Source organism: Necator americanus, chromosome III (assembly GCF_031761385.1).
Source record: "Necator americanus strain Aroian chromosome III, whole genome shotgun sequence".
Taxonomy (NCBI): Eukaryota; Metazoa; Nematoda; class Chromadorea; order Rhabditida; family Ancylostomatidae; genus Necator; species Necator americanus.
The window spans coordinates 28,232,769-28,255,980 of NC_087373.1; the positions used below are offsets into that span (position 1 = coordinate 28,232,769).

Sequence of the window (23,212 nt, forward strand, 5' to 3'; positions counted from 1 at the left end):
CGTATCGCTGAATTGCAAACTTCATTGCGTTTTTCTTTTTCGTCCATTTGACATTGACACTGCAGTCATAATTTATCGTGGTTGCTTTTTTCATTCACATTCTCGCAAAGTTGTCTTGCGAAGAGAACTGCCTTAACAGATCCATTGCTTCTGCAGAATGTGCAGTTCTGTCACTTCGTCTCATTTCACATAGCGCTAAACGACTTATGTCATCCATAATTATGGGTTTATACTTTGTAGTTTACCAACCATTTGCGAACATTATGTTGTTTCGCATGAATTTTCGTTCCACGTCATCGATTGACCCGTTTTCAGTCGGATTGTACGATCGCCACGCTCCACTAAGCATTTGTTTGTACACGACCACAATAGAAGTGATTCAGAAGTTGTAGGACGTCATCGATCCGTCAAACGAAAGCGGAAATGGTGGCGTATTCCTCCTTGGTGGCGCTAACTCCCATCAAACAGAGCACCGGTCATAATGTGGTCGTTATACACAGGCAAGTTATTTGGAAATTCTTTCCGTGTTGTTTTTACCATTACACACGTCGTAAAAATCTATTTTTATGTGTGAAACAATACCATTCTCCTAATTGTATTCTTTTTTGATGGAATATGTTGTTTAGCTGACATGGAATCATTCTATCTCCAAAGTACCACAGCACTAGTTGTTTCCTTTGCATAAATTTATTTGTACTTTTCGTGCTACTACACTTTTGACGATTATATTATCAGCGCATTGATTTCAATCATCAGTATGCCGACAGAATTCTTCTCTATTGTCGCAGTTGCGTGTTTCCATTTGATGTCACGAATTCATTAACTTTGATGTCGTGTCAGGCGAAAAAGTTCTTTCGAGGACATTCTTAAATACGTGTTCCTCTTCTCTGGTCGCTTTTCAGAAATTTATGACAGAGTAACACAAATGCCTTGAAACTTGTTTTATGGCTTTGGAGGCTCTGATGTGGTCATTAGATTTCAAGTTTACTTTTAAATAATTCTGTGAGTATATTTAATTCTCCTTTATTATTCGTTTCAACCGAACGAGGACGGTTAATGACTGTTATTATACTAAAGAGTTACGACATATATATCATTTTGAAAATGCGTAAACACCACAGAAGATATATAAATAGATTCAGTGTAGTAATTACAAAGGCTACCTCACTCATCACTTTTTGAGAATTGGTGGAAATTAGATTAGATTATGAATGATTAGAATGATTACTACAAACTTACTGAATAACAAATGAGCTTTTTTCGCAACCTCCATTCACAACTAGTGTGTATTTTGTGAGATCTGCAAATTGAAGGCGTGCGTGGGCACAAATCTCGTTTTCCACACATGCTTTATTGCTGCTCAAATGTCCTGTTTTTGTTTTCGTACTGCAGTATATCACCTTTTTTAGTTAAAAAAACAGTTCTTAGTGCACACCATTCATGCTTTGTGTTATTAACCGGATTGAGGCTTTACCTTTGGATTTTTTTCTGTACAGTATTTATTAATGCACTCTGCATTGCACACTACAGAATGTGTAGGATCGCTACGTTCATGAATAAATCCTGTATTGCTTTCTCAGCCATTATTTTTTCTTTTTTTTTTGTTTATTGAGAAAGTATGTGTGTAAAGTAGGATCTCATTGATATCCTGTTCGATCTAAACCAGTTTCTCAAATAATGCTGTATCAGATTCTTCCATTTCAGAGAACAAGGACTTGATGGCGACAGGCTCTTGCATGTAGCAGGAGGGCCGCATACTGGTTTAATCATCAACAAACTCTGCAAATACGTCCCTGGAGGTGTGTCCCTTATAGCTTTTCTCTCATGAATTCAGTTGTATCTGGTAGCTTTTTTACCCAGTTGTACGAAAGTGCAAATCTATTACATGTGGAGCAAAATTTTTTATTTAACACTTAACTATTATTCTTTTATTTGTCAGAATATCGAAATAATGTAGAGCTCTCGTTCTCGGTTTGGCTCAGCGATGGAAGTAGTAGAAAACAGGTATCTACATTTGTTTTATTTTGTACATCACAATATTTTATCACGATTCTTTCTATTTTTTGTCATTTCGAACACCGTGCGTTTATTTTAAGAAAATGTTTTACATTGGGTTTTTTTTGTGTACTACTGAATTATTCATTATGACCAACATTACAGGAGAAACGGACTATGAAGTTTTTCCTGCGAGATGATGTCGAACTACAACATGGACGTTCAGTTGTGCACAACTTTTTTAAACAGCTTATGGCAGGATTCCCGAAAGGTATTTGCAATGATCCGCATAATCTGAGAATAAAACATTGCACTTTATGAACAAAGAGTTGTGTTTAGATTATGTTTCCTTCATGACGCGTGTCCTCAAACTCATGCAACATGAATTTGCTGAGATTCAGCGCATAGATATTGAATTCAAACTCGTTAGCGAAGAAGAACAAGTCGTGATTCCAGATGCCGCTCAATATGGTAAAGTTCCATGTGGTCAAGTTCCATTCGTTTATCATAAGTTTCTGGATGCGAATTTTAAGAAAGGGATTGTTAACTTTCACTTCTCCTATTTACAGATTCAGGATCTGAAGTTGAGGAGGTTACTGTGGGTCACGTGCAGGAGGTGCTGGAGCATGCTTTCCCCAATGGAATTACTATTCCTGTCATGGCTGAAGCATTAAGGTGTGCCTCATTTCTCTTTTACAGGGCTTTCTAAATAATATTTTAAATTTTCATTTCGTTTCAGATTTCTTTCAGCGGTCATACCATTGACGAAAATCATTAGATTTCATCTTGAATCTTGACTTCCGTTGCTTTTCGAATTGGTTGAGCGGGTGCCAGTAATTTTTTCATTTGTCCCGATCAGGTTCCAGAGTCGCTCAATGGTTCTTCGTTTTGCATGGTACACGAACAGCATCAAAACTTCCTTTAAAGGATTTCGTGAAGAAATCTAACCATCGTGTCGGCGGTCTTCCTGTAGTGCGCTTAATATCGCGTGGGACCCAGTCGCTCACGGCTCTGTTCCAACGGTTGCCGTTAGAGCGCATCACGTGTCCGGCCCACCTTATTTTACTTTCCTTGGCAAACGCGGCGGCGTCTCTAATCTTCGATCGCTGACGTAGGGGAGAACTTCGAATCCCGTCTTTCACTTTTATGAAGCAGGATGCTCCTAGCATCACTCTTTCCATTGCGCGTTCAATGACGCTCATCACATTTTTTTTCGTGCTTGCGTAGTGCCCAGGTTTCTGAAGCGTGAGTGGGTGTTCCCGGTCTTCTTTACTACATCCTCGATGCTCTTATAAATTCTCCAAGCCGCTTCTCCCTTACCTTCTCCCACATTTCATAGCAGATCTGCTCTTTGTAAACTGTATCTTCAACGAATCACTGAATGATGTTTAGGTGCTCCGAGGAAGAAGTGTTCAAGTACTTGAAAGAACTAGAGGCTTTGGGTGTGGCTCGTAGCGTAGAGAACGAGTGGTTGCGAGTGGACACCCGCAATGTAGATGCTGTTGCTCGGGCTCCTCATGGTGGTGAGTGGATCTCTGGTCTAACTTCTTTTCTTTTTTTTTGTGTTCTTTTGTCTTGCTTCCGATAGTTTGCACTTCTGCAGTTCTATCTGATCAACCGACTGTTGCTATCATTTCCTGTCTTTTCATTGAAAAGCAAGCTGTCGACGCTATGATTGATGACAGATCAACCGTGCATAAGGTGTGTACTTTTGTTTTGTTTAGAAGTGAGTATTTATTTACGAATTCCTTCAGTTTCCCGAGTCTTCGCTGACAATCTTGATTATAAATTTCTGTCTAACACTTCACTTAGAGAGGGTTTTCTTCCAAATTTAATTTGAAACAAATTATTGAAAGAACACCATTTTATCATCTTAGTTCAGTTCTAAAGATCGTTTTTTTTTTTGTTGTTTGTTTGAATAAATCTAAATTAAATGAAGGAAGGTAAGTTGGCTGCATAAGAACATGAACTAGAAGCAATTTTGATGGTGTATTCTGCCTTTTATTTTTTCTTTATGCTCTAAATCCGTAATCATATTTCTTCTTTGCCTTAAGAACCAAGTCCTGTTTCTCTCATCTTCTCTTCGACTTCATTGCACTGTCACTCAACGTAATATTGCTTTTTGTTGCTTTCGTAAAATCTAGTTATGTATGCTAATGATGAACGAAATTCGATAGGAAATATGTTTGTGCTGGAAGACCTTTCCTTATTTGCGTGACCACTTTTCTCTTTCCAGTTTTTGTTACGCTGGGTCATGCAAACGCTCCAAGAACTGTTTCGTAATCGTATGCAGCAATTTCTTGCACTGATTCCCCACGTGGCTTTATTTCGCACATATATACTTCACAATCAGTAATATTAATCTGCCACTTTGTGTTTGGGCCAAAGCAAATCTACGTAGAATGAAACGCTTCAACTCCCGACCTCCTCTCGAAGGAAGAGCCAGACAGTACTCATGAAAACGCTCATTTCGGCACAAATGTCACAATTCTGTCGTGTGACCCAAATTTTTAAGCGTTCTGAATAGGTGCTAGAAGTTAAAAACAAATGCTAGAAAGGAAGTATGTAGCCGTGACCAATGAGCTACCTGCGCATCAGGACTTTTGCAGGTTCTGATTTGCGGTATCATATGCGGGTCATATCCTAATTAGTATTAGCTGAGCAATTCTATCATCCAGTGGAGCACTAATTTCATGGCGGCCCGGTTACTCAGATGAGGCAATTCGGGCTCTTTTGATTCATGGTTTCGCATGTGAACTTCTTCTGGATGAGGCATTTGGGATAACAAAGGATTAAGTACACGACGTTGATCAGTTCCTTCAAGGTTATTCTGTATCCTTAAATCCGGAATCCTTAAACCGTTCAACTTCGATTCAGAATAATTTGAGGTTTATGAACACGTGAAGGATAACAATGATTTGAGGGGACAGCCCGACGTGTCAAATCAGTGTTTCTATCATCCCAAACAAGTACACTAGTATAGTAGCAACTTATCTTTTTAATTTATGTGATTGGTGAAAGATTTGGTTAGCTCTGGAGGGGTTCCGAGCCGTAGGTCGTACAGTCGCGGCCGAATCTCTTTCACAGACTGTATTACATCTTACAATAACGGCGAATATCTTACGATTATTCTGGTTTTTCAGTTCCTGATCAAGAATCAGAAACGACGCTGATATGTTAACCGTAACAAAAACTAACACAGTCAGGTCAAAACGACGTGAAGATCGGTACAGTTGTGTAAGCGGTTCGCTCAAAGCGGTTATGAATGAGGGAGGCATTGCTAGCACCACTCATCGCTGCAGTTTACGATGGTCCCATTTCGATCCAAAATGCCAGCTCCACCGCGCCGCGTTAAGCGCAGCAGTTTACGTAACTGCATCGTGTCGTTGTGCCCGATTGCCCCTATTGCTTCACATGCATTCTTGACAAGTTCAAAAATTTTTACTTATTATTCCATCAGCAGCTCTATTCTATCGAAAAAGATATTCGAACCCTTTTCGACACCAACCCTTATTTCTATTATTATGTATTTACATCTTCCTTTCATTTCTTTTGCAAAATTTTACATTTTTCAAAGAATCTTCGAGCACTAGTGTAAATGTTTTCTATAGCGACCACTAGTTCCTCATGGAGTTTTCTTCTGGATTTACACTATTCTTCCGTGTTTTGTGAAAATCGATCTTGATTTTGTAAAATTTAGTATAAATCCGGTGGAGATTCGAATGTCTACACCATGGGACGCATCGGACAGCATCGTGTTGTTGCGACTAAACTTGCTCTAATTGGAGATACTCGTGAAGCTACAACAAGTGCAGGGTCGATTACGACAAGGTCTTTCAAAAGTACTAGCTTGTAGCGAGTCCTTTTTTATGTGGTTTTCATTTTAGACTCCTTGGGAACTTTCAGAACATAGAACATGTTTTCGTAGTAGGTGTTGGTGGAGCCGTCCCTCATTTCACCGATGCGAAACGGCATGCAAGACTTGGTTCGTCTATATGTGTCGTTAAGAGTGCGATTTTGCCAAACCGCTTTCCTTTCATCTTCAGGTGATGTCATTGTTAGTGCGAGTCGCCCGGATGCCTACATTTTCTCCTACGATCTCATCATTGATAGAAAAACCGAGGCCTTTTCTGGCTTCGCTGTAAGGTGCGTTGCAATATGCATATACATGTTAAGAATTTGTCAGCAGTTCTTTATCCCCTGGCTTTCTTTTGATAATCACTGTCTGTTGGTTAGTTTTCTTCTTGAATCTTCTTCAAATTCAAAATATGAACAGAAATTGTTAATGCCAATCAAGTAATAGAGTTCTTGACACATTCGCATGTCATTGTTTCACTAAGGTATGGTTCAGTGGGATCTGCATAACCATCTTTACGAATGTGTGGAAGTAGCTCATAAGAAATGCAAGATCAATCAATCAGAGTAAGACAGTGTTCATAGGCAATGGATAGATCTTTCCAAGAGAGCAGTGACAGGAAGCCTGATATCTTTACTTCTCAGTTTTTCATTTTCTTTTTGTTCGACAGCGCCAGAACAGCACCTAAAAATATCTCATTTTGAATTCACTCACTATAACTCTCTATATTCAAGAACCTTCCATGCATTTAAGAACACTATTTTTTGCAAGTGGAGAAAACGGAAGCTAACTTCTTATGAAAACTTCATTAATTTGTAATACCTCATGAATTCTTTTAGACGTTGGAATCCTGTCGACCACGTCATCGAGAAAATAGTGACAGACGGTGGTGAGGAGTTGGTTTCTGTCTGGAATGATGTTGCCGAAGAAGCTGTTCGCAGACTACATGAGGCTGGCGGGGACAGCGATTTCTCCATGCCACCTGCTGAGACAGATGTGTTAGCGTTACCAGTTGGCGGTGGTAATGTGGTGGTAGTGCCACATCCAAATCAAGCGACAAGGATAGGAGCAGAGGTTCATCTTGGAACCGTCGGGGCGCTCGCGAATTTCAAGCGGCATACTGAGGAAAATGAAGAGGACTCAGTAGGAGCACTTCGCGCAAAATTCGCTGAGGAGTACGAAGTTCGTGCTATTGACGCTGGCTTCGATTCCGTCATTGCGGCAATCTCCGGATCTCGTATTGATTCCTGGGCTATGATAAGAGGTATTGCCGATTACCAGCATGGTATGAGCCGCGCCAGCAAACTTTGGCAGGTGAGTAACTCCTCTTCCCACTATAAATGGGCAAATAAAATTTTTGATATCATAGTACCGAGATATTTCACATACATGCACCTTTTTCATTTTCTGTTTTCTAACCTCGTTCAACTTTAGGGACACGCTGCTGCTCGAGCCGCTGCTATGGTTCGTGTTCTTGTGGAAAGATTACCTTCACCTCAATAAAACTGCGACTAGCTAGCTAGTTGTCACCTTCTGACATTTTGTTTTCTGTTTCTTTTGAAACGTGCTCGGTTATGATATCTGCCTCTACGAAAACCTGATGACTTAAGAATTTTGCTCTGTTTGTGATTGTCACTGCCTACACGTTTCTTCTATTTTTTTTGTACATGGTATCCCTTTGCATTCCATGCCCCAGAGCGATTTTCGTACATCATTCAACAAAATCCTTCCTTTAAGTTCACTTTAAAATACTTCGAATAACAATTTTTCTCTTAGTATGGTAGACTATTCACGTAGAGCTATTATGGAAGGTTTAATCGCTTGCAGTGTGGAAATCGCTTTGGTGAGCTTTTAGCTTTAGATGATTTATTCCGGTGACTATCGGTTGTTATTCTTTCCTTGAGTTTTTCATGCACAATTTTATGATTCCTCGTCTCATCCATCGACACTTCAGAGTCCTCGATGCTTTTGTGGCCCAGCGCTGTATAAGACTGCCTATCTTTTTAAATACTTCTATGTATTCGTGGAACACATCTTTATATTCGTCGTCAAGCACTAAACAGTTTCATGATTTGCAGTAACAACGTTTGGGCGGAGGAATGTGAATCAAAACAAAAAGTTTTCCTCGGCATTAACTGATACACCTGAACCTGATTAGGTGTCTGATGTTCTGAGTTGAACTGCACATGAGGTTGTTATGATATTCATTTCTGGCTAGTATTCATTTCTGGCTAATGTTTCAGCGAGTTCGCTTTTTTCGGAGTCTAAGGGGGTGAAATCGACAGTGGTTCATCTGGACAAACGTCTTATCTGCTCGACAACTAATATACTAAGTCTAATTTTGTACCTTGTAGTCCGATATGAAAGTTTAAATCATACCATAGAATCAGACTTTTTTCCGCCGCTACGAGAGGTCCGCTGTGAGGTGGCTAACGCATAGGGAATCTGTGTCGATCGTAGAGCTTCCTTCTAGCTCCCCTAAACAAAGCTTCATTTGTTCTCGCCTATGTGCCCGTACCTACACTGAAACGGAATACAAACTTCGGCCGGGTAACAAAGAAGATTGTAAAGCTTAAGTGTTGTTTATGTTTATTTCCTGTATGGAACGTGGCGACAAATTCGGCCAGATTAGGCGTTTTAGAGGGGAACCTTTGGATGTCACGGCATTAGGTGAGCATAAGGTGTGGGTGGCGCATGAAGCTCGGATTGCTCCCTGGAACCACTTTGTGTTCACGCCGGGAGCTCAAAATGAATCGCAAAGAAATAGCGGGATCTACGCTTGCCCCTACCACAGTCTGATGTCTTAGAAAATTAGCATTTTCGCGCATAGCACACTTCAGACAGGGGTAACAATATTAAACAATATTAGTTCCGGAAGCTCAACGATACAGGTTCCTGAATAAAGTGGATCCAGGACGGTGCTGAAGAAACACCCTCAGTTCTAACGCTGAGGAAGCAGTTCTCTTCAATTCGGGATAGAGTGGATGGCAGCCAAAGATATGGAACGTCTTAACAATGTTAAGGTTAAGAACCAGAAATAGTATGTTTGTTATCTTCTCTCTTCATTTAAAATAAAAATTCACAAAGCTCAGCTCAATTACGTTCTGACGAGTAACAACCTTTCATTTCGCATTCGAAAATATAAAGCTGATTGTGGCGTATAATACCAGTCTGAATGTCCTGCTAAAGCCGGACTTCAGACCTTCTGTGGTCTTAGCTCCGCTCGCCATCACTGATTAATGAAAATAAATTAATAATAGTGACATTTTCTGTAAAATTAGAATTGTGTTTTTCTAACAACGTTTTCATCTTCTTCTTAAAGGAAATTTGGGCCGAAGATTTCATATTTTTCTTTGTAAACGCGTCAGTTCTACATTTGGAGAACATTCAAAGTTCACCTTTAAGCACTCCTTCGATACCAGTGTAATATAGACACGACTTGGAATCATTATTCAAAACATAGGTTTCAATCTTGTTTCCCCCCCCCAACATTTATCACAGAATGAACAACAACAAAACAGAGGTGGAAAGGAACGCGGAAAGTGGATACGACTATGGAACGTCCCATTTACCTTTTGCGAAATGCACACGAATTTACTGCGCGATACTTCTACACCACGACACAGGAATTCGACGCCGTTGGACCCGTCGCACCCCATTTTATAGGTATCTGGCGTCGGCGCACCAATCCGATCCCAGTGGACCCGTCGCAACCCCTTCTATAGGTATCTGGCGCCGGCACAACAATGTGACGCCGGTGGACCCGTCGCACCCCCCTTTTCGAATTTTGCGCCTGACACACACACGTGACAGAATAAGCCTGTTATTATATACCAGTCTGAGCATCCGGCTAAAGCCGGACTTCAGACTTTCTGTGGTGTTTGCTTTGCTCGCCTTCACTGATCAACGAAAATTAATGTTAGTGTTATTAGTTCTATGAAATTGACTTGTGTATCTCCAACAATCTTCCTTCCTTTTTATATTATAACTGAAAGCGAAGGAGTTCATAGTCTTCTTTCTAAACGTGTCAATTCTACATTTGGAGAACATTTGAACTTCAGCTTCAAACACTCCTTATCAATATATTATAGACAAAATTTAAAAATATCAAATATGGGTTCTCCTCCTGTTTTCTATAAACAGTCATCAAAGAATGATGTTTTGGCATAAAATGACGTGAAAGACATCATCCTACTGATAATGGTAACGTTCCAGGTCAGATCACATAAATATCTTGCTACTATTTATGCAGCCGTTTGCATGCCTGCTTCCTTTTTCTGAGAACTTCATGCTACAAACTTGAGGCGAACGAAGAAGGAAATAGGCACGCAGAGGAGTCATTAAAGTGAAAAGCGAAGCGCCCAGTGGCCACGGTTATGAAACGGCTGCAACCATCTCTCATTTGCGTCATGCACACGAAGTTATTACGCACCAATCCGACGCCGGTGGAGCCGTCGCAATCCCTTCTATAGGTATCTGGCGCCGGCGCACCAATCCGACGTCGGTGGACCCGTCGCACCCTCTTTTCGAATTTCGTGACAGACAGACAGACACACGTGACAGAATAAGCCCGTTACTATATATCATGATTACATTCCTACCACTGCTAGCTCTCCTCATCTTAGTGGGACGGTCCGAAAAAAAGATGAGGAAAGCAACAAGAAACAGTCGATTAAGTTTTAGTAGTTTCGGTACGCCGATCCCTATACTAATTATACAAGTGGGTCCGCAAAAGAAATGTTCTTGGTTCTAATGCCGTGAAAGAAGTTGGGTGTGCCTCTGCGCAGCCAAGATCCACGAATTATTTCCCATCTGTCGCTTGCACCTTTGAAAATTTCAAACGAGAGAAAACCAAGTCAGCTGGATTGTGATAGCGAGAACGGGGTGAAGTCACGAGCGAAGAAGTATGAAGAAACCTGGAAAAGCAAAAATATCCATTGTCTTCGTTTACTCGGGTTAAATAGCGGCAAAATGAAGAGATGTTCCATAGTCTACAAGTTCGTTAAGAAATTTGCTATTGGCAGAGTAACTTTATCTATTTGGAGGGAGCAGTCTAAAACCTCGCAGATTTGTTAAGCACTGTCAACTCTTGAACTTGAGCACGTGCAACAACCGGCATACGAAATCAATGAGGGACCACCGACCAGGATAGGGACTCTGGCTAGAGTACGTCTAATTTGGCTGGTTGATGTTACCGTCTGTCTCAATTGTCCGCTTATTCGTCGGAGCGCATCGTCATGGTGCAGACTTCTGCCGAACACTCTACACAGCCAGTGAGAGCCTGCACAGAACCGATCCATTCGTCGCTATTCCACGACCTGTGAAACCTGGCATCACGGCTGGCTGAGTTGTCCTGACTGAGTTGAGTTGTGTGGTGGAGGGTCCTCCAGTCCTGCTTCACCAATTCATCCTAGAGTTTCCACATCCGACTAATTAGTCTTTTCCTACCTGAACTCGAGAGACTCATCAAAACACATTGTACGCAGCGGTCTGCTGGTTTCCCCATAATATGACTAACAGAACGAAGTATGGGCAAGTCATCCGCCAGCACACAACACCGACATCCGGCGTAGAGATATTCACTGTAGCATACCGTATCCCCGTATCTTCGATATCGCAGTAGACAGTGTCTCTGATCTTTAACTTATTACATGAAAAATAACGGTTGCGTAAACCACCGGCTTGGCCTCGCAGGTGGTAGAAGCCGAACACTTAATCAAAGACTTTGCTTCATATCATATTCGCTGCTGCTGTTTTTCTCCACCATACAGCCTATGTAACACAAGTCAACGTTTTGATCGGTTAAAGGCATCACCCCACGAATCTGGGGTGGTGCGAGTTCCAGGTGGATTATGCTTATACGGGGTCGTAGATTATGGGTAGAAGGGTAATTCCTTCCATGTCTTCCTAATTGCCATAAAAATGGCCGGAAGATGCGGCGTATGCACAAGGCTGGAGCGCTCCAATCGAACTCGTTGTAGAGAATAACGCATCTGCCGGGCCGTTTTTACGACATTTGGGAAGAAGTGGACGGAATCACCCTGGTCCCCATAATCTACGACCCCGTATAGGCATATCTCACCTGAAACCCGTACCACCCCAGATTCGTGGGGTGATGCCTTTAACCGTCTATTGTACTGCTATCTGTAATTTGACAACACTGGCTACACCAGCTGAAAGTCATTCTGTTGTTGCTAAAACGACACTGAGCGACTGCTGTTCGCGTGATGTCATCGACGGCGAAGATGAATAGAAAAAGTCCTCGAAGTGTTTCCTGTCTTATTCCGGTTTCCATCAAATTAGAGGCCAGAATAATGTTATTCAATCGTTTATTTATTTTATCGTTATTATTAATGCTGTTGTTAGTGTTATTTAAAAAGGGAATTAAGTTTTAACGGGTATACTTAATTCCTTTAGTCAGTCCTTTCTCAGGATTTTAAGAGTAAATCGGACCGTAGCAAGAATATCAGACGTCTGTCTGATACGAGTGTCTTTCAAATTATACCCAGATGAACTAACGGTTAGAAGTGAAGCTCAGTGAACAGACTGTCTTCTGATTGGGGTAGATTTGAATCCATCAGTAGTGCGACGAATTTGGTGTTCATTAAAGCAGCCAATAGGGTTAAAGAAAAGGATTTGGAATTGTTTTGTTTCTTTTACTCTTTCAAAGTCAGTATTGTGACTCAATCAGGAAGGCTATGTTTTATCTACAGCTGCATAGCATGAAAGCCATATCACCGATCACTGTGAAACCTTCTCTACACCTCGATGTCAAATAATCTTCGTTATTGCTATGACGAGCAATTTCTGGTAACCAGAAAGAGATGCGAACTAGAAGTGTCCCAGATGGGTCTCCAGATAAGCTGGTGGGCTACAATGAAAGTAGAGATGCCGGAGGTGACCAAGAAATGTTTGCACTAAAATTTGCAAACCTCAAGCACATACCGCTTGCAGTCTAACACATCTTCCGTCGTTATCGTTTATTTGCGGACTTGATTTATGCCATCAGAAAACATAATTCAATAGATAGATGATAGATTAGTGGATGGAATAAATAGATTAGATTAGGTTAATAATTACATATTAGATATTAGATTGATTTCCGCTAGGATTTGGACGCCACACTGATCAAGGGAATGCGTGGCCGAGTCTATACCTACGATGTGTAGCGGATCCGTGAACCTTACTCACAAACATGCGACTACATCAATTCAAGGTCAGAAGTGTTCCAAGGTTCAAATCCAAAAAAGATGGGAGGAGATTCAACTCTGAACATGAGATTGCGATATATAGTTTGCAAAGTGCGTCACTTCTAGGGGCCGCAGATGAAGACGCTGAAATTAAAGAAGTACAGTCCGGTGAAACTGTGGAAGGATGGAGTAAATGAACTTTTCTTAGTCCATATTTGAAAATTCAAGCCATAAATACATCCGCAGAGAGAAGGCGGAACTGTCTAACAGTTTTATCCAGAGAAGTTAACAACATATTTAGCAGCGTCCACGTAGACCCAATTATAATTTTATCAAAACAACATGAATCACGAGTGTAGTTGCGGTGCTTTTGCGCAAGCGCTCGAAACGGCGTGGTGGAGGCAGCAGTTGGAACCGAGCTGGGACCGTCACAAACTGCAGCGAAGCCGCATACGCAATTGCGTTCGTGCCTCATAACGTTTTGACCCTACTATAGATAATGGGGAAGAGGGTGATTCTCTACACTTCTTACTAATTGCCGTAAAAAACGGTCCGGAAGATGCGGGTTCGAACGTTCCGGGGCGCTATTTTCTACAACGAATTCGATTGGAGCGCACCAGCCTTGTGCACGTGCCGCATCTTTAGGACCGCGTTTTTATGGCAATTACGAAGAAATGGACGGAATCACCCTCCTCCCCATAATCTACGACCCCGTACAGGCATAATCCACGTGAAACCCCCACCACCTTAGATTCGTGGGGTGATGTCTTTAAAGTATTCAGAAAAGAATACTGATATTTGCGGATCGTTCCAGAACTTGAATTTCTTCGTTCTTCATTGCTTATTTTTTCGAGCTCAGTTCATCCTTAGAACACCAATTCAAGTAGCACTAGAATGAATGATGAAAGGTTATATTGTCCGATACATGAAGAAATTCAGTGAGTGTGTTTTTGTTTGTTGGCGTATTGAATTGACCACAAACTGGACAGGAGCAATTTATAATTTCGCATAAGAAGTGATCCTCTCCGCACACAATAGCCGTTTCAGTGGAGTGGTTGAGGTCACTATTTATTTTATTTCATCAACGTCGGCGATGTGGGAACCATTCAAGATTCTAAAGCTTTTTAAGTGATGACCTGTCTCTTTTTCATTTTTTGTACTAACGCTGAAGACCAAACTCACCATCTCACAATGACATTGTGAAACATCCATGGAAATAGACGATGTCCTTCTCGTTCTTCTCAAAAAATGATTTTTCGAACTTCTATCGATTTTTTAAAAACAATTTTAATAGTTTGTATTTTAATGATTTTTCTATCGTCCTCCTCGTTTTTCTATACAAACGGGCACTGTATCAAATTTGGCCTTTTCCTAGTGATCCAACTAGGCATATGATTAGTCTACGAAAAGTCAGGATCTCTACATTATTCCGAAGGAAACATTAGAATAATTTGAAAACGAGGAAAGAGAGCAAAATATGAGGAAGTGAACTCGTAGTACAAAAATGTTGCAGGCAGAAATTAAATAAAAATAAGATTTAAAAAATAAAGGAAAAAAAACCGCGAAAGGGACAGGAATTACCTTCTTGTGCGCAACCTTCGTGGAAACGTGCGGAAATATCAAAAAAAAAATGTGTGCAAACATATTTGTTTCTTCTAATTACATAAGTGTCTTATTAGATAATGGAATGAATGAATGGGAGAGATTTTCCAGAAGAAATTATGGAAAAAACGTGAACTAAGCTTTTAAGAAACACTACTTTTGTTGTAAGCTAGTTTTCAGGGACTATACTGTGTATGTACATAGATGTGAGCGAAATATGTAACGTTTTGTTGCGACAGTATACAACTATCATAGTCCCGAATTTGGCGGAAACGAGCGACGTGTTCGAGAATTTGATACCCGAATATGATATGAATTTGATACTCGATAATTTACGACTATTTCTGTGCAGACTCTAGTCGTAGTTTGCTACCCTTAATGTGACAATGACATATAAGGAGAGGTCCACTGGAATTACCTCATTGGAACAATTCATTCGCTCTAAAGTCATTAACTGAATTCAGTGAATTGAACGAAAAACACACAGAAATGCTTCCACATTACAATCATACCAAATCAACTTCCTACTGATGTGTGCTTAATCTCCTCTACAAAGGAATTGAACCCTCGCAGAATAAAATAGAAGTTATAAATAAATGGAAATTCAATTACTTGTAATTTAACGTAATAAAATTAGCTATAAATAAATCCAAGTTAATTTTCTGATTGTAAGATGTTTTCATGCAACTCGCTGGAATCAATATTAGGATGTGATGAACTTCTCGTAATATGTTATCCTATATGACGCGATTGCACAACGATCTTTTACTCTATTTAATTTTTGTTTTGAAATTCCAGAGAAGCAGAAAGATAAGACAAGAAATAAGGTAGAAGCCAGAACAAATATTAAACATTTTCAAATTTTCACATCAGTTAAATATTTTGCATTATTTTGTCCATTATAGTGTTGATAAAATAAGTACATCCATACAGGAATGATACGATACTACATATTTCTTTAATGCAATTTATGTGCGGTAGAGAAGAGTTCGATCTTGTCGAACCTTTTTCTGGTAAATATATTTAATTGAATGGAATATTTGAATTCTCATTTCTTAAATTCTTGCATGTAAAATATTTAGATACTAGCAAAAAATTTTTTTCTGGTAGTGTCTCCTGCCAAATTTAACGGATTCTGAATTAATGCCATCAAGGTTTCTTTTTAAAGTAAAGTAGGTATAAATAAAAAGTAAATAAGTTAGTAAGAATAAAGTAAGTAACAAGTGCAATCTGCAATTGAAAACATTTAAAATAAGTAATTTTGCGGTGAAGAATATGTAAGTCGTAAAGAGTTTTACGAACTTAGGAAAGACACAACAAGAAAGAGGTTTTTGAGAATGCAAAATGTTTTTTTTTACATTTTCTGGGCCGCATTATAGTAGTGTTTTGCAAGATGGAGGGGCAAACGCAGAGGAAAAGACCTTCTGTTCTTTGCATTTAGCCGAAACCGCTATGGCTAGTTATGGGATTTGTGGAAGTCGTTGATTAAGGTATGAAAACTTACCCAAAAGAACAAAAAAAAAGTCATGAAAATCGGTGGGAAAACCAAGATGAGAGGTCGAAAAACATTGAACACTCGAAGGAGTAATAATGGAAAGTATGTCAGTAATTGATTCGCTATAAACGTGTTCTTTGGTCCAAGGAAAATAGGAAGAAGAATTTTTTTAAACCACTCTGCGACAATTGCAACTCGTTTTTGAGGTGAAATTTCGTCTTTTTGGAGCGTGGAGTCCAACAGCATTCGGGAGTCTCGGGACGTGGTCTTTCTCCTTACATGGCACTTCTGTCAGATTCAGCGGCAGCCTTACCAAATGCGAAAAAAAAATGAATTTGAAAATGCTCCCTTTTATCTTTCGTTTTTCTTTCTTAATTTTTTAAACTCAATTTTTAAGGACCAATAACAATAATCAGTGATTTTTTTTGAAAAGAAATAGAACAGTTTATTCTGTAGAGCAAAAAATCTTCACTCAAACCGTGCATGACCGCCTTGCCAGTGCTTATTATTTCTATGCATCATTTCAAGTCTGAAAAAAAAATGCTCACGACTTATTCCTCAACCTAATGGAATGGATCTACAGTTTATTATTGGAGTTAGTTGTGCAGATGAGGGTTTTTTGCAATGTTTTCCGTATGCGATCTCACGCAGTACACACATTCAGGATAATGATAGCGAGTTCATAACTATGATTTTTCGTTTCCTGCAGAGAGGTGGCGATCGGTACCGGTCCGATGTACGCTCACCCTTCGGCCCGCCCACATTGCGCGGCCACAATGTCCAGACAAGTATCCTTGGTGTTTTCTTATGCAATTCTTGTACGATGACATTCTTAAGTTCTAAAGTCAATTCTCTCATCTTCTAGATAGCCCGGCACCGATGGCTGTGGATCTCAAACGGAATTATGTGAAACTTCTGATGCATTTCCGGAGGCACGATTTAGTAGGTCATTTTTGTTTGGATTCCACCTTCCCGAATGAGCAGATCAGACAATGAGCTGAACTTTATGAAATGGTTTACGCATTATTACGATAGATCTCGAGTGACAATTGCCTTGACCCGTTCATTGGCGAAGATTTAGGTCATCTTGCGTTTACGAACTTCTTATAGACACCTAAAGGTACACCTAAAGATCCCGAGTTCTAATTGAGAAGGAGACTAGGATTTTTAAGAAGAACTTACATTTGTCGGACTCTTCCTCACATTTTCGCCTCGTTACCATACCACAGTTATGTTTTTTCCCTTCTGTTTTCTTGGCAACATTTTGACGGAAACATGAGAAGATTCGAAACGTTCTCAACTATCCGCGTTCTGAATGGTTCGGCACAAAGCACTCAACGCGTCTTTTGGTCCAGACCAAGAACGACATGCGCGCATGCTGCTTGTTTGCGGAATTTGGTTCGCAAACGAAGGTCGTCTCACTGGTGGAGTGAGGATCAAGGCAGTGAGGTTCAGCCATCGGTGAAGGTCTTGCGCAAAAAGGTGTATTTGAGAGAAATATGGGGACCGTCGGCGCTCGGTTTGACACGGGTTCAAAGATTATTTTTAATTTGGGTGTGGATGCACACTATTATCTTCTTGTAGAACGAAAACAACTGTAGGAACGAACAATAATACGTGGGTGTTCAGCTAGTCAAGCCACGATAGCCACAGTAATTCTTCGTCAGAAAAAAAATCTGGATTTTTTTTTGTTTTTTTTTCCACAGAAGCTTGATTCATTTTTCTCTGTATGATTACACGGAGATGTCAATGTAGTACTAATGATGATGAGATCTATCCATATGGCTTAGTTTGAACTTCGGATAAAATTTACAGAAGCACTCACTTTCTTATTTCCCAACGGCTACAAAATAGGGGACCAGGCTCTGAGATGGCTGCGCCTTGAGGACACATGACATCTAGTGCAAATAAAATGAAAGAAAGAAGCGGGAAAAATAAATTTATAGGTAAATTTTCGTAAAGTCAACGTTATCATGAACATTTTGATAGGTCGTTCAGATTTATATTTGAAGGTTTTAAAATTTTCGAAGCTTTTGTTCTTTTTGACGAAAAATTTCCGTTGTTACTTCAGTATAAGTTTCCTCGTTAGGGCTGCGCCGTTGATTCGCTCACATTTTGTTCGTGGGTTTAGTTGCGGTGGATATCATGTGCAGAATGCATCTACTGTGTTGATGTTCATTCTATACTTGTTTATCTACAGTACCTAACACTGTACTTTCTAGTTTTTTTTTTGAATTCTAGTAGTATTGTCTTAACTGACATCCCAAGAGAATACAGTTTTCTCTATTTTCGGTTCACAGGAGAAATTAGACCATCAAGAAATGAAGAGTTTTAGAATCCTCACATTATGAACGTAATTTTAGCACACGTTTTTGTGAAGTAGAAGAGTACGTGAAGAAAAGTGAAAAAGAGCTAGATATTCTTAGTTACCGTAGCCATAGTGGCTTTCTGAGAGTTGTTCCAAAAGTTCTACACTTTAAAGTGTAGAGCGTTTAACGTTCCCAGCCTTCGCTTTCCTATCCGACCTGCAACCCCCAGTTTTTAAAGTGAAAATCAAATTCACTTTCTCCAATTTTTTCTAAGTTATAATTTTCTCTGTTTTCCCTGACGAAAATGTCTTTACTTTTTGAAGATTATGACTTTGGAAAATTTTCTGTGTTTCTTCGTGATTCAAGTGATTATACTTATCGCAGGTGGAGACACTAAAAAGAATTCGATATACTGTAAAGTAAGTAGTGAGCAACTGTAGCTTACTGTACTGTACTGTGAACATTGGACTTTTCTTGAAGAAGTTCCAAAACTAGTTATGCTGTGGATAAGATCAAACAAGGACATCACGAGGACTTCCAAGGGAGACTCATTAATAGTAGTTGCACTATAAACAGAAATGTTCACTTTTGCAGCCGCCACGCAACACTGATGATTTTTTGATATTTCTCTAAGACGTGCTTATCGTCTAAGACGAACCAAGGACGATTTTCTCCAATGAAAATTATCCTTTTTTCGGTAACCATTCATTTTTATTTCAGGCAGAATTTGCTGAGGAGCATGACAAACTTTTCATCGAAGCGAAGAAAAGTGGCGATCACTTGGCAGTCACCTCTCATTATTACTCAGTGATGTCTACTGTAATCGACGAGTATTTTGGAGGTATGAAGTTTATTTCGCTTCGAAATTCGTATTTCCTTCTTACATGTTCACCACAAGGAAGTTTCTCCTGTTCCTGTTTAACGTAATGTTTTTGAATAGAACTTCATCTACGAAAGTTTGAGTTTGCTCTCACTTTTTTTGTCACAACCAAAAAATTTGCCAAATCGAGTAATGGGAATTTTAACCTTTCTTCTGAATTCAATGGAGCTTGAAAGATTTGATATTCCTAATAGTCGATAAAAGCTTATTCTAAAAAAGCCAACAAATTATTGTTTGGAAGATCCCTTTTTAAAAATTTTCAGCTACAAGGAACCAGAAGAAAGCTGGTGAGGATAGAAATGCTACACAAATACAGATTTTGAAACTTTTACATGCATCAAAAAACCACTTCCTTTTCTTTCTTTTTTGTTTTTTAAGGCCTGCCATTTAACACATGACACACTCTGAATCTTACATTGTCACTTTCCCTAATTCTTGGATATCTACGCTTGAAAACACGGAGAAACTGCAAAGTTATCTAGGAATTTTTCTCACACACCTCACTTGAATATAAACCACTCGACATCTTTCACGGAGCAGCTACGTAGTCCTATCCGAGTAAAAACTCGTGTTCAGGTAATTTCCATTTTGCTCCACCGAAGAAACCTAACATGTCGTTGAACGAGGCTCTCTCAGATCTGCATAGGTATGTTATGAAACTTACGGTAAACGCCACATCTGTACTGTATCCACAGTATTTTCTTTTTTTTGTAGAACAATTGGTGAACGACTTGGTCTGAAGGACGGCAGGACATGCGTGGATATTGGATGTGGTATTGGAGGTGTTATGAGAGATTTGGCTGTCACAGGTGCCGATATCACAGGAATCACGATCGCCGCTAACGAAGTGGAGATTGGTGAGTTATGAGTCAACCGGTTTTTTTCCTCAACGCTCCCCGGTACTTTTAATTTTTGCAAAGTACTCGCGCCTGGGGCCTTAAATATTAGGGAGATTTCAAGCGTTCAAAAATTGCTTGATGTACTCAATAGCGGGACTCGAACTATTACAGTATTATAGTAGTACCCAAAAATTTTATTAATATGTATTATTGATAGAAAAAACATAGTTATTTGTTTTTTTTTTGTTATTCTGTTCTCATATGACTCGATGTGCACGTTTTTCCGTACGGAAATAACGCTTATTTATATTTTATGTATAGTTATTTGTAGTTATTTTCGCATACTTTATATACTGTTATTTTTTATTATTTGTATTTCATAAATCATTTGATATTTGATATCATTTCCGGAGCAAAAAGTGCGGGGGTCTCTGAAGTAATACGTGCTGTTTGTCCCGTTAATAAACACTTCGTTTTTTTTTAAATTACATATTTTATTTTTTTTCACGTTATTATATTTCGTTATTCGTTATTATTATATGTGTACAGTATAGCCATCACTGAAAAATGAAAAAAAGTTGTTTCTATGTTGGGATCCGCATTGAGTTTGCGGAGTTCTATGTGTTTTTTTTTATTTTTTTAATGTTTTTACCTCAGCTTTTTGATCGCATAATGCAAATTTGAGAATGCTGTTCTCAAACTAGATATCTCCATGCCTGAATTCTAGGATTTTTGACATTTTACTGTCACCTTTTTCCTCTTGTTTTCTAGGAAAAGGCTCACATCATGCCGATATTTTTCTTTCACTTGGAAACTGATATTTGTGGTTTGAAATCAGCTTGATTTTCAGCCTTACTGCGTGTCTATACAGTTCAGAGAGATGTGAACAATTAGAGAATTCACCAACACTAAGGTTGGATAAATATGTTCTCATGATAAGGAACTTTACGGGGAACACAAGTAACAGTAGAAAGCAAAGTCACTGGCGTATCAATCTACCTGGGATGCGCCAACGCGTTTTACTGCAGTTCGTAATTGTTGGGGTTTCCTAACGCATGTTGGCCTATACAATGACTTGTGGGGGCCAACGGATGATCACACTAGTGTTTTTATCCTCCCAAACATGCCTGGCACCAATTTATCGACCTCGGAGGGATGAAAGGCTTGGGACTTCGAACCCTCGATTGTGCGACCACAGAGGATCTCGGATCGACTGCGCTACACCCGCCCTTAACACCAGTGATTACGATTATTACCAATTATTACTAGTATTTATTTGCTTAAATATTATTCAACGAAGAATTTTTCTTCTTATTAATTCTTATTATTCGTCCAAAAAAATTATAAATGCTAACACTTTTCTCAGTGTGACCTTCTGACGCAGGTTTTTATGCATTCTTCCTCAGATAAGAAGTTGTTCTCCGTTCCTCCACAACCTCCGTACATGAAAGTCTTGCATTTGTTCGTTGTTGGATCGTAGCTCCATCTGCAAATGAAAAATGAGGATTTTTCACTACAGAATTCTCTTTTTTGTATCTAGCACTGATAAGTCCACTTACCGCTTCACCAAAGCCCTACACACTGGTCCGTTAACTGGCTGCAAGCACCTACTATCTATGTTTCCTTCGCACACTAAAATGGGAAAAAGTCAAGGAAAACACGGCCGCATTTGATTCTCGAGAGAAAAATCCAAAGAAAAAAGTCCTACCCAGAAGGAAACTAAGCAGAATGATAAGAGAGCGCATGTTTTTTTTCGGGTTTGGTTAAAAGTGTTTGCATTGATCTGATTTAAATACCTCTTTGGTTTCTTGGTGATTTGCATGCTTTCAACGTTTCCTAAAGCTCTGCTGTGAATGCCTTCAGCCGCAGTGAATTCGGAATAGAAAATTTCGATTACGGTCGTCGAAGAAATACAGAAATTATTCACGTGTGTGTCGTGTGTCATCTTACAGCTACTACATACATGCCAACAAAAATTTGAAGCGAAATACGATATGCTTAATTTTCTTGTGCAAGAAAGTTTCTGCTCGGATCGGTGGGGGAATGTCCTTGTTCCGAAGTTGATCTCTCACCATTGGAAAATAGGGTTCATAGTATGGTTCACTGTGTAAGTACTAAAAGATTTTACGGATTCAATAATCATATAACGGTGTGCTCTAGAGTGATCACTTTATCCAACGTGACAACTCCTTACACTCGTATGGATGAAAAAACTCACCTTACAAACAACCGCTTTATTTTTTAAACAGATGTGGGCAAGAGTTTCTTTTTTCTAATGAATTGATCAGGATGATACTCCCGATTCTCCTGCTGAGATACGCCGAGGATATTCCGCATCTGCGCTGCGCAAAATTTCTACGTTCTGTACAGTACCCAGTGACGGAAAGGCGAAAGAATAGAAATTCTCGCTAACGCTGTATTTAAATTAATTCAACTACTTTTAATTAATTCAATTGAAAATCGTATAGTTTTTTATGTGGAGAATTGGTTAATATTCACGTTTTATATGTGTAAAATGAATATGGAGGGTCAAGAGAAGAGTACTTGCAACCAATAAACTAAGTGAACCAGGATTCACCAAAAGAAAAAAAAATAGTATAACAATAACAAATCCTTTAATAACAAAATAAAACGTCATTCTGCACGATCTGCAATGCATGATAACATCCTGCAAGAGAACTCTTAATAAAACGAAAGAGACAGGATGGACAGAGCTCCCTCATCCACCTCATTCACTGCCGTCACACTCTCTGTTCACTGCTGCAGGACTTTTTTGAATTAAAAAAGCTGAAAAATTAAAATGGATTAGAAAATCGCGAAGTATGGGGGAATTTAAAGATAATATTTCAGGTTTCTGAAACCAAGAACCGTCTTAATACTACAGACCCGAAATTGAAAATCTGTTTATTGTTGGCAGAAGTTGATATGTAGCTGAGATGATCACATAAGAGATAGACGAGAATGAAAGGAAATAAAAAATAACTTTTCTTCAAGTTGGCAAACGAGCTGCGCTATTTTTCAGCAGTTCTAGTGTTAAAAGCACCTA

General features: G+C 39.4%; 3 protein-coding genes across 5 annotated transcripts; 2 read left to right on the plus strand and 1 right to left on the minus strand.

Annotated features, from left to right (window-relative positions):
- Positions 1-423: 423 nt before the first annotated feature.
- RB195_011190 (uncharacterized protein) lies at positions 424-7,354 on the plus strand (the record flags this gene model as incomplete). Its single annotated transcript, XM_064192504.1, has 13 exons — positions 424-500; positions 1,705-1,799; positions 1,940-2,004; positions 2,161-2,266; positions 2,335-2,466; positions 2,565-2,670; positions 3,388-3,518; positions 3,599-3,696; positions 5,696-5,826; positions 5,883-5,980; positions 6,042-6,141; positions 6,691-7,165; positions 7,286-7,354. 13 exons carry the CDS (start codon positions 424-426, stop codon positions 7,352-7,354), a joined length of 1,683 nt encoding a protein of 560 aa, XP_064050087.1.
- Positions 7,355-7,918: 564 nt separating this feature from the next.
- On the plus strand, positions 7,919-21,060 carry RB195_011191 (uncharacterized protein; the record flags this gene model as incomplete). Of its 2 annotated transcripts, XM_064192505.1 has the most annotated exons (6): positions 7,919-7,952; positions 17,004-17,080; positions 19,168-19,288; positions 19,904-19,973; positions 20,042-20,184; positions 21,017-21,060. In XM_064192505.1, 6 exons carry the CDS (start codon positions 7,919-7,921, stop codon positions 21,058-21,060), a joined length of 489 nt encoding a protein of 162 aa, XP_064050088.1. The 2 variants fall into 2 exon arrangements, with proteins under 2 accessions (XP_064050088.1, XP_013298402.1); XM_013442948.1 differs by lacking the exons at positions 7,919-7,952; positions 17,004-17,080; positions 21,017-21,060 and adding an exon at positions 17,454-17,582 and having other exon boundaries at positions 20,042-20,195.
- A 215-nt stretch (positions 21,061-21,275) lies between these two features.
- On the minus strand, positions 21,276-21,911 carry RB195_011192 (uncharacterized protein; the record flags this gene model as incomplete). Of its 2 annotated transcripts, XM_064192506.1 has the most annotated exons (5): positions 21,276-21,395; positions 21,522-21,541; positions 21,603-21,652; positions 21,726-21,798; positions 21,875-21,911. In XM_064192506.1, the coding sequence occupies 5 exons, from the start codon at positions 21,909-21,911 to the stop codon at positions 21,276-21,278; spliced, it is 300 nt and encodes a 99-aa protein (XP_064050089.1). The 2 variants fall into 2 exon arrangements, with proteins under 2 accessions (XP_064050089.1, XP_013298401.2); XM_013442947.2 differs by having other exon boundaries at positions 21,305-21,395; positions 21,539-21,652.
- Positions 21,912-23,212: the final 1,301 nt, after the last annotated feature.